We start from the raw sequence: 12,154 nt of genomic DNA, 5'->3' as shown, positions 1-12,154 counted from the left end.
AGACCTCTTTCTCACCTGGTCATAATAGTGTACCTACACCACGAAGACTTCAGAATTTCAAGAAGGGGGCTCACCACCACCTGCTCAAGGGTAATTAGGGCTGGACAATAAATGCGGACTTTGCCAGCAAAGCCCACATCGCATGAATGAATGAATAAATAAAGAGTTGCATTTGCACATGAGCTACTGGGACAATTTGGCTACATTTTTATAGAGATAAAATATTGATGCAAAACCTTCTACGATACACTAAATTGAATGATGGCTCTAAAAAGAGCCAATAAAGGAGGATGCAGTGTGTTGCCAGTTTTGATATGACTCGTTGCTAACCTAGGCTCTTGGAATATAGTTGAATCCCAACAAACACATAACAAGTATGCCAAGAAGTACTTTACAGCAGGAAACGTTAGTGGATAAAAACTATGGGAATATTCTGGTTGCACCTAAGATTTATAAAGCAATCACAGTTTTTGTTGCTGAAAGCTTTTCAGGATTACAGACACCTATTTATCAGACTAAACCCAACTGGTTTGTCAAAGGTACCATACACCATGTTGTACAGAAACCAGAGTAACTTTGCATATTAGCCAGTACTTTATTGCATTCATACACATTTAAACATTAATAATGCATGTTGAGAGGACTTTCTAGTACTCATCTGAAAATTACTTTTTGACAAACTTGCAGTAACAGCAGGACAAATGTTAATCCATCGTGTAAATGCTTTAATTTGCTGATGGTTGATGTCTGCAAAGAAAGCTGCTGACACATTGAAATTGGCTCAGTAATGAACCTCTCATAAAAATAAAATTTCCACAAGTTATTTTTTGCATGTGTGCACGCACATACAAAAACAGATTTTTTATTTTTAGAAGGATTTGCGCGTTGCGAGCAAGGCCAGCATTTGTTGTCCATCCCTCGTTGCCCTTGAGATGGTGGTGGTGAGTCACCTTCTTGAGCCGTTGCAGTCCACAACTGAGTGGCTTGCTAGGCATTTCAGAGGGCAGTTAAGAGTCAACCACATTGCTGTGAGCCTAGAGTCACATGTACACCAGACTGGGTAAGGACAGCAGATTTCCTTCCCTCAAAGACATTAGTGAACCAGATGGGTTTTTAAGACAATCTGGTAGTTTCATGGTCGCCATCCATGAGACTACCTTTTAATTAATCAATCCAGATTAATTAATTGAATTTAAATTCCACCAGCTGCTGTGGTGGGATTTGAACTCTTGGCCCCAGAGCATTAGTCAGGGCTACTGGATTACTAGTCCAGTAACATTACTACTACACCACCGTGCCCATTTATGTATACATATATAAAACTATCAGTGATTTAGTTTTGTTGTTTATGATACCATCTGGTGCTGTTGATTACATTAGTGCTTTGCAATTACAGTGAGGTATTCACTGTTGAATTGAACCACATGATCTGAATGAGCTGGGCTATGGTGAAATGGAATGTAAAATTCTGCTATGCTATTGATATGGAACCCGTATGCATCTGCTGTTAAGCTAATGTTTTAACAATAGCAGATTGGGCAGACCACACTCTGAGGAAGCAATTTTCTGATAAGGTGTGACGTACAGATGTTTAAAATACTCTCATCTAAAAGAAGAAAGAAGAACTTGCATTTATATAGCACTTTTCACAATCTCAGGATGTCCCAAAGTGCTCTACAACAAATGAAGTACTTTTGAAGTGTAGTTACTATTGTAATGTAGGGAATATTCAGCTATTAGTGTGTCTTGGTCACTGTTGTGCTATGTTACTTGTTTCACATTAAACTAATTGATGAGTGTGATGGATTTACAACAAATAACCATGTTGCAGTGGTTTCATTTTGTGTAAACCAGCCAGCTATATTTTATTTGTTTATACAATAGAAGTGCATTATTTTATATATTTTCAATAATGTACTTAGGCACAATTAGTATTCTGGTAGTGGAGTGATATGCAATGTGAGGCATATGTCAGGATTTTAACCTGAAATCAACCCATTTCAACCCAGATGTTGACTTGTAAATATTTCACAAGAAAAATCAATTCCTTTTGCTAAGATTGGAAGTTGTCAATGTCAACCATGGATAGAAGATTGGCTGGTTGGCAGAAAACAGAGAGTATGCATAAATGGGTCCTTTTCTGATTGGCAGGATGTGATGATTGGAGCCCCGCAGGGGCCTCAACTTTTTACAATTTATATCAATGACTTAGATGAGGGGAACGATGGCATGGTAGTTAAATTTGCAGATGACACAAAGTTAGTTGGGAAAGTATGTTGTGAAGAGGACATAAGGAGGTGGCAGACCGATATAGATAGGTTGAGTGGGCAAAAATCCAGCAGATGCAGTACAATGTGGGAAAATGTGAAGTTGTTCACTTTGGCAAGAAGAATAAAAAAGCAGAGTATTACTTAAATGGAGAACGACTGCAGAATTCCGAGGTGGAGAGGGATCTAGGTGACCTGGTGCATGAATCACAAAAAGTTAGTATGCAGGTACAGCAAGTAATAAAGAAGGCTAATGGAATGTTATACAAAAACAAGAAATGCTGGATTCACTCAGCAGGTCTAGCAGCATCTGTGGAAAGAGAAGCAGAGTTAACGTTTCGGGTCAGTGACCCTTCTTCGGATCCTTTGTTATGAGAGGAAATGAAAATAAAAGTAAGGATGTTATGCTTGAGTTATACAGGGCATTGGTGAGACCACATCTCAATTACTGTGTGCAGTTTTGGTCTCCTTGTTTAAGGAAGGATGTAAATGTGTTGGAGGCAGTTCAGAGGAGGTTTACTACATTCATACCTGGTATGAGCGGGTTGTCTTATGAGGAAAGGTTGAACAGACTGGGCTTCTTTTCTTGGAGTTTAAAAGATTGAGGGGAAACTTGATTGAAGTATATAAGATTCTGAACGGTCTTGACAAGGTGAATGTGGGTGAGTCCAGAACTAGGGGGCACTGTTTTAAAATTAGGAGTCGCCCTTTTAGGACAGAGATGAGGAGAATATTTCTCTCTGAGGGTTGTGCAACTTTGGAACTCTGCCTCAGAAGGTGGTGGAGGCGGGGTCATTTAATATTTTTAAGGAGGGGATAGATAGATTCTTGTTAGGCAAGGGAATCAAAGGTTATTGGGGGTAGATGGGAGTGTGGAATTCCAGACACAAACAGATCAGCCATGATTTTATTGAATGGCAGAGCAGGCGCGAGGGGCCAAATGGCCTACTTGTGTTCCTAATTCGTATGTTCGTATGTAACCAATTAGTTCAGTCAGAAGATAGGGTTGGAAGCTGTCAGACAAATCACTTTTTCTCACTGTTAGTAACAAATGAACTTGAGGCAGAATTTCTCCAGAAAAAGTGATGTTTTCTGACAGTTACAGGTGTGTTTATTTACTGTTTCCCTCCAAATAAGTTATATGCAACAAGCTTATGAAATGCAGTTTCTAAAACATTTTATTTTCCTCAGAGACACTTTCTGGCCTAGGGCTGTCTGCTATGAAGGTTTATTTTCTTCAAGATGGATTATAGCTGACATTTTGAGATGTTACGCCAGTCTGTTCTGTTGAATGATAATTTTCTTTAATCCACTGACTCAAGATCCGAATTTATATTTTTAAAAGACATTTAAAACAGGATGACTGCTAGCAGCTTAAGATGATCACCTATTTTGCTACACTGCATCCTACATTGCAAATGACTGTGAGGAGAGAGACAAAATGGCTGCATTTCCTAACAAGAACCAAGACCCAGGAAGTTTAAAGGAACTATCTGTTCTTTCAGCAAGCAGAGAAAAACTGCTAACTGTTATGTTAGAATGACTGGGTGACTGTCATGTGACAAGCCCCTCCCCATCTGTGTTTTTAAGCTGGTGTTTTCTCTGCAGCACAGGAGAAGCAACTGGACTCTGACATGAGCAGAGTCATATGGGGGTCCCTCTCTCACTCTCTGTCCATTCCAACTTGAAAGCTTTCAAATCCTGCCTGTTGACTGGACCACCGTTGCATACTCTGCTACAATCAGAAACCTCATTGGAGGAAATCATCTGCATCACTATCTCCAAGAGACTCATGAAACCAGTCATTTACCTTTTGAAACTAAAAGCCTCAGGACCAACAAATTCAGCTTGAGCCAGCCGAATCTCCAAATGCCACAGACTATATACCTTTTGTTTTATGGATTCTAACTCAACCAAATTACCTTTCCCCCCTCTGTAACCTACTTGTATATGTAACCTCCAGAGTGTGTGTGTGAGTGGAAGTTGGTACTTTGTTCATTATTTTATTAGTTTGGTTTAGGTACAATCAAGTTAACTGCTTTCTTTGTTAACTCAAGAAAACCTGTCCGATTGGTTCTTGTCATGATCATAGCAAGTAAGTAATCAAACACCTAAATTGGCCAGTAAATCAACTTTAAGAAAAAATTAAACCTGTTGTGGTCTAACAAGAAGAGGGAAGCCCTTCAACCCCTCCTTACTTGATCGTAACAGAGATAAGATAGATATTCTTTGGTGTTGGATCCCATTGGTTACAAAGAGAGACGAAGTCCGACCGTACCTTTTAGAAACTTTATTGCTGTATATGGTTGTTACATTGCAAAGTTACAAAAGAAACAAAAAGCAAAACAAAAGAACAAAGCAAAAGAAAGAAACAAAAATAAAAGAACAAAGAAGAACCAGTGCTCACTACAGCAAACCTTTCTTATAGTTATTCAAAAAACGAGTAATGCCCCCCATTTGTTTCTGAGTGGATTGCAGACTTCTGCAATTTCGTGTTGTCAGAGCCTGATTGGTGTACTCATTAGGCTGACCATCAACAATGGGCTACTATTAAGTTATCTGCAGCTGTCCTGTTAGCTTCTGCTTGCTATTTTTATAAATTGGCTCCACAGCTTCACAGTTAATCTGTTAGTTTACTTTTGATCTGTCCCCACAGTCCCCCCTTTGATTCTTCAAACTCCTTTAAGAATCATTCCATCAATCCCACCGTGGTGCCTTTAATGGTCTCTGCTGGTCTAGAAACTGCCTTCAACACCCGGAGGGGTTGCGCTTAATACGTTGCCAACTTGTGCTACAAGAGGGGGCGGTGGGAGCCCTGTAAAGGCATAAGCTTGGCAGGGGCTTCAGTTACTTGTTTATAACAGCACTTAATAAGCAAAGACATCAAATACAAAATTATGATTAGAACAAAAAAGATCAAACCCTGTACCATTGAGGTCCCTATTGAGCCCAACCACCCGGTCGCCTAACTCCGTAAGGTGGGAGTTGGGGGTTGTTTGAGCTTTTCTATCTCCTTTTGGATGTGCTCTGCCAGATTAGAGATCTCTTCGGAGCTATCTGGAATGTAGGTGCAGCATTCGAGCCCTATCAAGGCGCAAGTACCCCCCTTTTCTGCAAGGATAAAATCTAGGGCCATTCGGTTCTGAAGGACCACTGTTCGAGTGGCTACCATTTCTGCATTTATTTTAACCAGGGCTTCAGTGGTGTCATTGGCCACCTTTTCTAGAACAGAGGCCATGTTAATAGATTCCCTGGCCAGCTTAGCTGTCCCATACCAGGGAAACAAGATCGCAAAGAATCTCTCTGCTTCTGTGATAGCTCGCCTCATCCTCTGCCAGTGAGGTGGCACAGGCAGGGAGGTCAAGTGACGGATATAAGGTGTAACATAACCCAAATAACATAATCCTGTCCAAAGTTTCGGTAACCAGGGATAAGCCTTGTGGCCGCAAATAAAGTAAGTGCCATTATAGGAGGTGAATTTGGAGGCATTTAGTGCCTTGGGCAGAAACGTGAGATTCCAATGGCTTTGACCTGTGTGATTAAAAAGGGAAATGAAAACGTTGTCGCCTGGGGGTCTATGAATACTGTATAGTTGCAAATGCTATTACCGACAGGGTAGCCATCGGTCAAATTACGGGACATGCACACTATTCCCATTGGCCGTCCCAATCCTGAGGTATTGGTCAATGCAAGATAAGGAGCTGTACTCGAGCCATTAAAGGGAGGTGTATACGAGCCCCACATGCTATCGATATATCCGGATGATATCAGGTTCTGGCGAATCCTGAACCTATACGAAGGGGGAGGTCGCAAACCCCCTGTCCCAACGTATCGGTTGTCAGCCACCATCCTATCTGGGATGTATTAAGAGGTATGGGCCGTAATGGATTGCCTTCTCTGGAATGGATGGGCACGTGTGCACATACCCAACAGCTAGAGATGTTAGCTGCTTTGGCATAGGTATAAAACATGTAAAGGAAAGTGTTAACGTGCAATTCCTTGGACACTCGATTACTTCACCAAAGTGGACGGGTTTGGTTAGCCAAAAGAAAGCAGATACTTAAAATGCATGCAAAGAGGATGATACAAATTCTGAACATATTGGCAAATGGTAATTGTCCTGATAGCAGGTCGATGTTTAGTCACGGATCGCTCGTTTGATGTGAGAGGCGTGTATCCGCGCTTTCTTCCCTTCCACCTTAACTGCTGCCTGGGTGGCCAGTAGCACCTGGAAAGGTCCCTCCCACTTGGCGCCCAATGGTTCTTTATGTATTTTCTTCATGTAGACCCAGACTCCCGGGACGATGTCGTGCCCTCCTTCTGGTGGGTCACCCCAAGCTGCCGATACCTGCGAGGAAGCAGGACTGATAGCATTTGTTAGGTTCTGACAATACTCTAATAAAGCATCACTCATCAGGTGACAATCAGCTTTTCGCAAATCAATTGTTCCCGGCAGAGACATGGGTTTCCCTGTTATTATTTCAAATGGACTCAGGCCCGTAGTTCTGTTCGGAGTCGCCCTAATGCTGCACAGAACTATCGGCAACGCCTGGGGCCATTGTATTCCTTCTTGGTGATACTTGGATAGTCGTTGCTTTAGGGTCTGGTTCATTCGCTCCACTTGGCCTGAGGACTGTGGGTGGTGAGGACAGTGTAAATCCCACGTAATGTTCAGTAGCCGACAGACTTCCTGACAGACCACACCTGTAAAATGAGTCCCTTGGTCAGAATCAATGTTGACCGGTACTCCCCATCTGGGGATGTAGTCCTTACACAAGACCTTAGCATTGTGATTGGCCGAGGCTCTTCTGGCTGGGACGGCCTCTACCCATCTGTCGACAATGACGAGAATGCCGGTGTATCCCTGGCAAGGTGGGAGAGTGATATAGTTGACTTGCAAGCACTGGAATGGGCCGGCTGGAGCAGGAGCTCTTAGTTGAGGCATTATCGTGGTGGGTCCTGGATTGTTTTTCTGACAGACCACACAGCGATCAGCCACCAGCTGGGCGTGTTTTTTGAACCCCCGACCCCACCAGCTTTTCTGGAACCGAGCCGTCATCTGTTGCGGGGCCAGGTGCCCCCAGGAGTGAATCTGTTGGGCTAAAAAGGGCATCAGCGCCTGTGGCGCGTCTGTCCTATTGGCGTCCCTTTGTCCCCAGATGCCGTCTTCACATAGCTTGATCCCTGCCTCTATCCATGTCCATTTGTCGTCTCTGGGGCACTCGCTCTGCATCAATTGTAGGTCTTGTCCCAGAGTGGGTGCATTCAGTTTACGTATTTACATCCATGCGTGCGGGGAGTCACCCTGCAAGTCGGCTCCCTTGCATGCCTGGTCAGCTAGGGCATTCCCCTTCGCCTCTATGGTATTGTCCTTCGTATGGGCTTTACATTTCAGAATGGACACCTCTTGTGGTAATTGCATCGCCTCTAGCAAGTCTCGGACCTCTTTCCCGTTTTGGATAGGTGTACCAGCGGCAGTGAGAAATCCTCTCTTACGCCACAACTGACCAAAGTCGTGAGCAACTCCAAAGGCGTATCGTGAGTCCGTATAGATATTAGCCGTCTTTCCCTCCGTTATCCGACATGCCTCCGACAGGGCCTGTAATTCGGCCTTTTGGGCAGACGTCCCATTGCCATGACTTCGTGTAGGGTTGTAACTGCCCAATCCTGCTTTCCGGGTACCGTTGTCAACAAAGCAGAAGGCGTCTGTAAAAATGATTAAATCTGGATTGTGCGATGTTTCCTCCGCTGCCAGGGTCAATTCCTCTGTCTCTCTCATAGCCTCCACGCAATCATGCTCCTCCCCCTCTTGCTCCTCAGGCAACGGGAGCATATTTGCTGGGTTTACCGGGCTGGCTTGGACTATATGGAGGTTGGGGGCCTCTAGGACCGTTGTCCATCGGGTCCATCTGGCTGCTGTCAATTGGGATACTCTATTCGTGGATAGCAATGTGTGGACGATGTGCGGACACTTGACTGTTAGCTTTTAGTCCAATACCAGACCCACAGTAGCCATCACAGCTTGGCATGTGGCTTCCATGGCCCTTAGGCAACTGCCCCATCCTAGGGCTACGGTGTCCCGTTTTCCCGAATTGTATCCAATAGGTCTCTGTTGGTCCCCATGCTCCTCTGTCAGTATGGCAGTCATATATTCCTCTTTTTCATGTACAAACAGGGCAAATGGTTTCCTGTTGTCGGGGATTCCCAGGGCTGGCGCCGAGCACAAGGCCCTCTTTAAGCTTTCGAAAGCCTGTTGTTGTTCTTTGATTAGAGTAACTGATTCTTTAGAGGCCCGCTTTCCCTTCAAGAGATCAGTTAATGGTTGGGCCAGCTGTGTGTAGGAGTTGATCCAATTTCTGTTGAAGTTACACAAACCCAAAAAGGACCTAAGCTCCTGGATAGTGGTGGGCTGTTTGGCAGCCCGGATGGCTGTGGTCCTGTCCTGAGTGAGTTCCCTCTTTCTTTTCGAAATCTTTTGTCCCAAGTACACGACCTCTCCTTGGGCTATCTGCGCTTTGTCGATACTGGCCTTGTGTCCTCTCCGATGAAGGTGGTCCAGCAAGGTACGCAGATCTTGTTCGTGTTGTTCTTCCGTTTCAGGGGCTAACAGGAGGTCGTCCACGTACTGGATGACCGTGGAGTGCGTGGAAGGTAACTCCCTTCCAATGGTTTTGTAGGGCCATATGAAATACCGTAGGGCTGTTGTGGAAACCCTGTGGCAGCCGGGTTCAGGTGTAGTGTTGTTGTTGAACGGTAAAGGCAACCACGGTTGGAACTCGGGTGCCAGTGGCACTGACCAAAATCCATTGGCCATGTCGATAACAGAGAACAATCATGTTCCGGCCTCAGGGCGTTGAATATCGTCGGGGGGTCAGCTACCAGAGGAGCCTTTTGATCAACGCCCTGGTTCGCCCTTCCATAGTCAACAGTAAGCCGCCAGGTCCCGTTTGGTTTCTGTACTGGCCACACAGGGCTGTTAGAGGTACTGTGTGTTTTAACCAGCATGCCTTGCTCCTCTAATTGTCTAATTATGGGTAAGATTCCTGCAATAGATGGTGGACTAATGGGGTACTGTTTAGTATAGGGCGGAGCGGATCCCGTAAACGTTGCCAGTTCCATTTGAAGTAGCCCACAATCATTCTTATCCTGAGCCCATAAATGGGTGCTCCCTCAGCTCCTCCTTCTTCAGACTTCTGATAGACCATGTTACATGGCCACCTTCAAAATGCAACGAGGAGTTCAGCTGGGTAAAAACGTCCATACCCAGAAGGGCCTGGTCCACCGGACCTATCCAGACTGGTGTTATCAATTCGTGTGGGCCAAGACCAATGCATATGGGCTGGGTTTTCCTGAACACCAACCCATGGCTACCAGCCCCATGGGCGGTCTTGACTTTACCGTCCATCGGTATAGAGTTCCCGTATCATTGAGGTAGACACGTTAATTCAGTCCCAGTATCCAACAGGCAGTCTACATCTTGATCGCCCACCCTCGCGGTTATATATAATCCATCTCTTTGTTGTTCTATTAGCACCAGGAGGGCCGCCAAAAGGTCGAGGGGGGGCTCCACTAGTTTTTTGTCACATCAAGTAACTCCTTCTGTTGCTGGAGCGTCAACTGTTTGAACTCTAGGAGGTCATTACCATCAGGGGATGGACCTGGTCTTGGTGCAGGATTATATCCTTGCCGTCCTCTTCCCTGTCCCTTCGCTCTACACATCTTAGCCCAATGGCCTTCCTTCCCACAGTAGTGGCATGACCCAGGTCTTGCGCCTTATCAGGGCCTTTAGGCGTCCAACCCGCCTGCATGTCTCGAAGCTTTGCTCCCATGTCCCTGTCCAGCTGGCTGCACCGATCAACCACTTGCGCATAGTTTACTCCTACCTACCTAGGCTCAACTATCACCAGTAACCTGTCTCTAGATGCAGAAATCAACAAGCGCATGGGAAAGGCTTCCACTGCTATGTCCAGACTGGCCAAGAGAGTGTGGGAAAATGGCGCACTGACACGGAACACAAAAGTCCGAGTGTATCAGCCTGTGTCCTCAGTACCTTGCTCTATGGCAGCGAGGCCTGGACAACGTATGCCAGCCAAGAGCGACGTCTCAATTCATTCCATCTTCGCTGCCTCCGGAGAATACTTGGCATCAGGTAGCAGGACCGTATCTCCAACACAGAAGTCCTCGAGGCGGCCAACATCCCCAGCTTGTACACACTACTGAGTCAGCGGCGCTTGAGATGGCTTGGCCATGTGAGCCGCCTGGAAGATGGCAGGATCCCCAAAGACACATTGTACAGCGAGCTCGCCACTGGTATCAGACCACGTGGCTGTCCACGTCTCCGCTTTAAAGACGTCTGCAAACGCGACATGAAATCCTGTGACATTGATCACAAGTCGTGGGAGTCAGTTTCCAGCGTTCGCCAGAGCTGGCGGGCAGCCATAAAGACAGGGCTAAAATGTGGTGAGTTGAAGAGACTTAGTAGTTGGCAGGTAAAAAGACAGAGGCGCAAGGGGAGAGCCAACTGTGCAACAGCCCCGACAAACAAATTTCTCTGCAGCACCTGTGGAAGAGCCTGTCACTCTAGAATTGGCCTTTATAGCCACTCCAGGCGCTGCTTCACAAACCACTGACCACCTCCAGGCGCGTATCCATTGTCTCTCAAGATAAGGAGGCCCAAAAGAACTCCTGTGCCCTCCCACTCTGGTAAGGTTACCTTCAGCATCTTGGATAATTCTGGTTTTAGCCCCGCAACAAAGGCAGATTCAAAGGCACAAAACAGGTATCGTCCAGATCCTTTGGAGCAATGTCCATTATCCCCGAGTGTTCCAGCCAAACAGATCTAAACCTCTCTTCATACTCCCACACCTCTTCGGTACCTTTTTGCTGACAGGCTGTAATTTTATTCCGATCCGTCTTTACGGGACAGTACGCTCGCAGCCACTGTCTAATCGCAGCTCATCCAGCATCTAGTCGCTGCTCGTCCTCGCCCAAAGCAGTTTCGACCTCTCTGTTCAGTCTTCGCCCCGCTCGCCTGGGCACCTTGATGGTCAAAATCTGTACCTCGTTCCACGGATGGAGGTGGTAAATTCCCTTCAGATGTTCCAATTCTGCCCATGTTTTCTGTCACCTATTTTTCGGGTCAGGCAATTCTTCAGACCATTTGTCAATTTTCTACGGGTCCGCCGGGACGTGTACCCAGTGTGTCTGGTGCTTAGACGTGGTCACCTTGTTACCGTCTGTAGTCTTCTTTTCCTGCTTGATCTTAACGCGTTTCTTTTTGGGGGGTGGGGGGCGAGCCGTGCAAAAGGGAGCTCATTATTAGTATCACTTTCTTCACTGGAGGACTCAGTTTCCTCTAGACCGTCTTCACGCAGTTCCGTTTTTCGTAGTTCTTTTAGTAACGACTCCAGGTCCGGGTACAGGCGGAACATGTGGAGTCCGCAGGGCGGCCCCGGTCCCTTTGGTTGCGTTGCCCGTTCTTCTCGTATTTGTTTTTTAAGTTCTTTATTTTCGGTTTCCAACCTTGCTTTTTCAGTTTCTAGTTTTTCTAATTTAAGCTTTTCCTTCCTTAATTGTTCGGAAACCGCCTTCAGTTGGTCCTTTGCATTAGTCAGGTCGCGGTCGTGGTCGCGTTGAGCTTGTTGGATAATTTCATTACGCTGTCGGATCTGGCCGATTACGACTAAGGACCATTGGGTCCGTTCTTTATCCTTTAAACGGGTCGTTTTTCCCCAAACTCTCTTTATATCTTCCAGGGACCACTGTCCCTTGGAGGCACCATATTTCTGTTCAGTTTCACAACAGGTTTTAGCTAAATTAAACTGTTGCTCTATATATCCTTTTAACTGCCGAAGAATTTCGTCTTCGGAAATATCTGGCGGGGCCCG

General features: G+C 45.7%; 2 protein-coding genes across 6 annotated transcripts in view; one reads left to right on the top strand and one right to left on the bottom strand.

Annotated features, from left to right (window-relative positions):
• Window positions 1-12,154, top strand: part of LOC137377078 (DENN domain-containing protein 2B-like) — a 565,382-nt gene that overhangs the window by 209,203 nt on the left and 344,025 nt on the right. The gene's annotated exons all lie outside the window — the stretch shown is intronic.
• On the bottom strand, window positions 7,546-8,100 carry LOC137376911 (ribonuclease H-like). The gene has a single exon (XM_068045867.1). It carries the CDS (start codon window positions 8,098-8,100, stop codon window positions 7,546-7,548), a length of 555 nt encoding a protein of 184 aa, XP_067901968.1.

Source organism: Heterodontus francisci, chromosome 14, assembly GCF_036365525.1.
Source record: "Heterodontus francisci isolate sHetFra1 chromosome 14, sHetFra1.hap1, whole genome shotgun sequence".
Lineage (NCBI taxonomy): Eukaryota > Metazoa > Chordata > Chondrichthyes > Heterodontiformes > Heterodontidae > Heterodontus > Heterodontus francisci.
This window is presented reverse-complemented; position numbering and strand designations above follow the sequence as displayed.

Bases quoted from the DNA above. Each gene is read 5' to 3' on its own strand.
- LOC137376911 (XM_068045867.1), bottom strand. From the start codon at position 8,100: ATGCTCCCGTTGCCTGAGGAGCAAGAGGGGGAGGAGCATGATTGCGTG.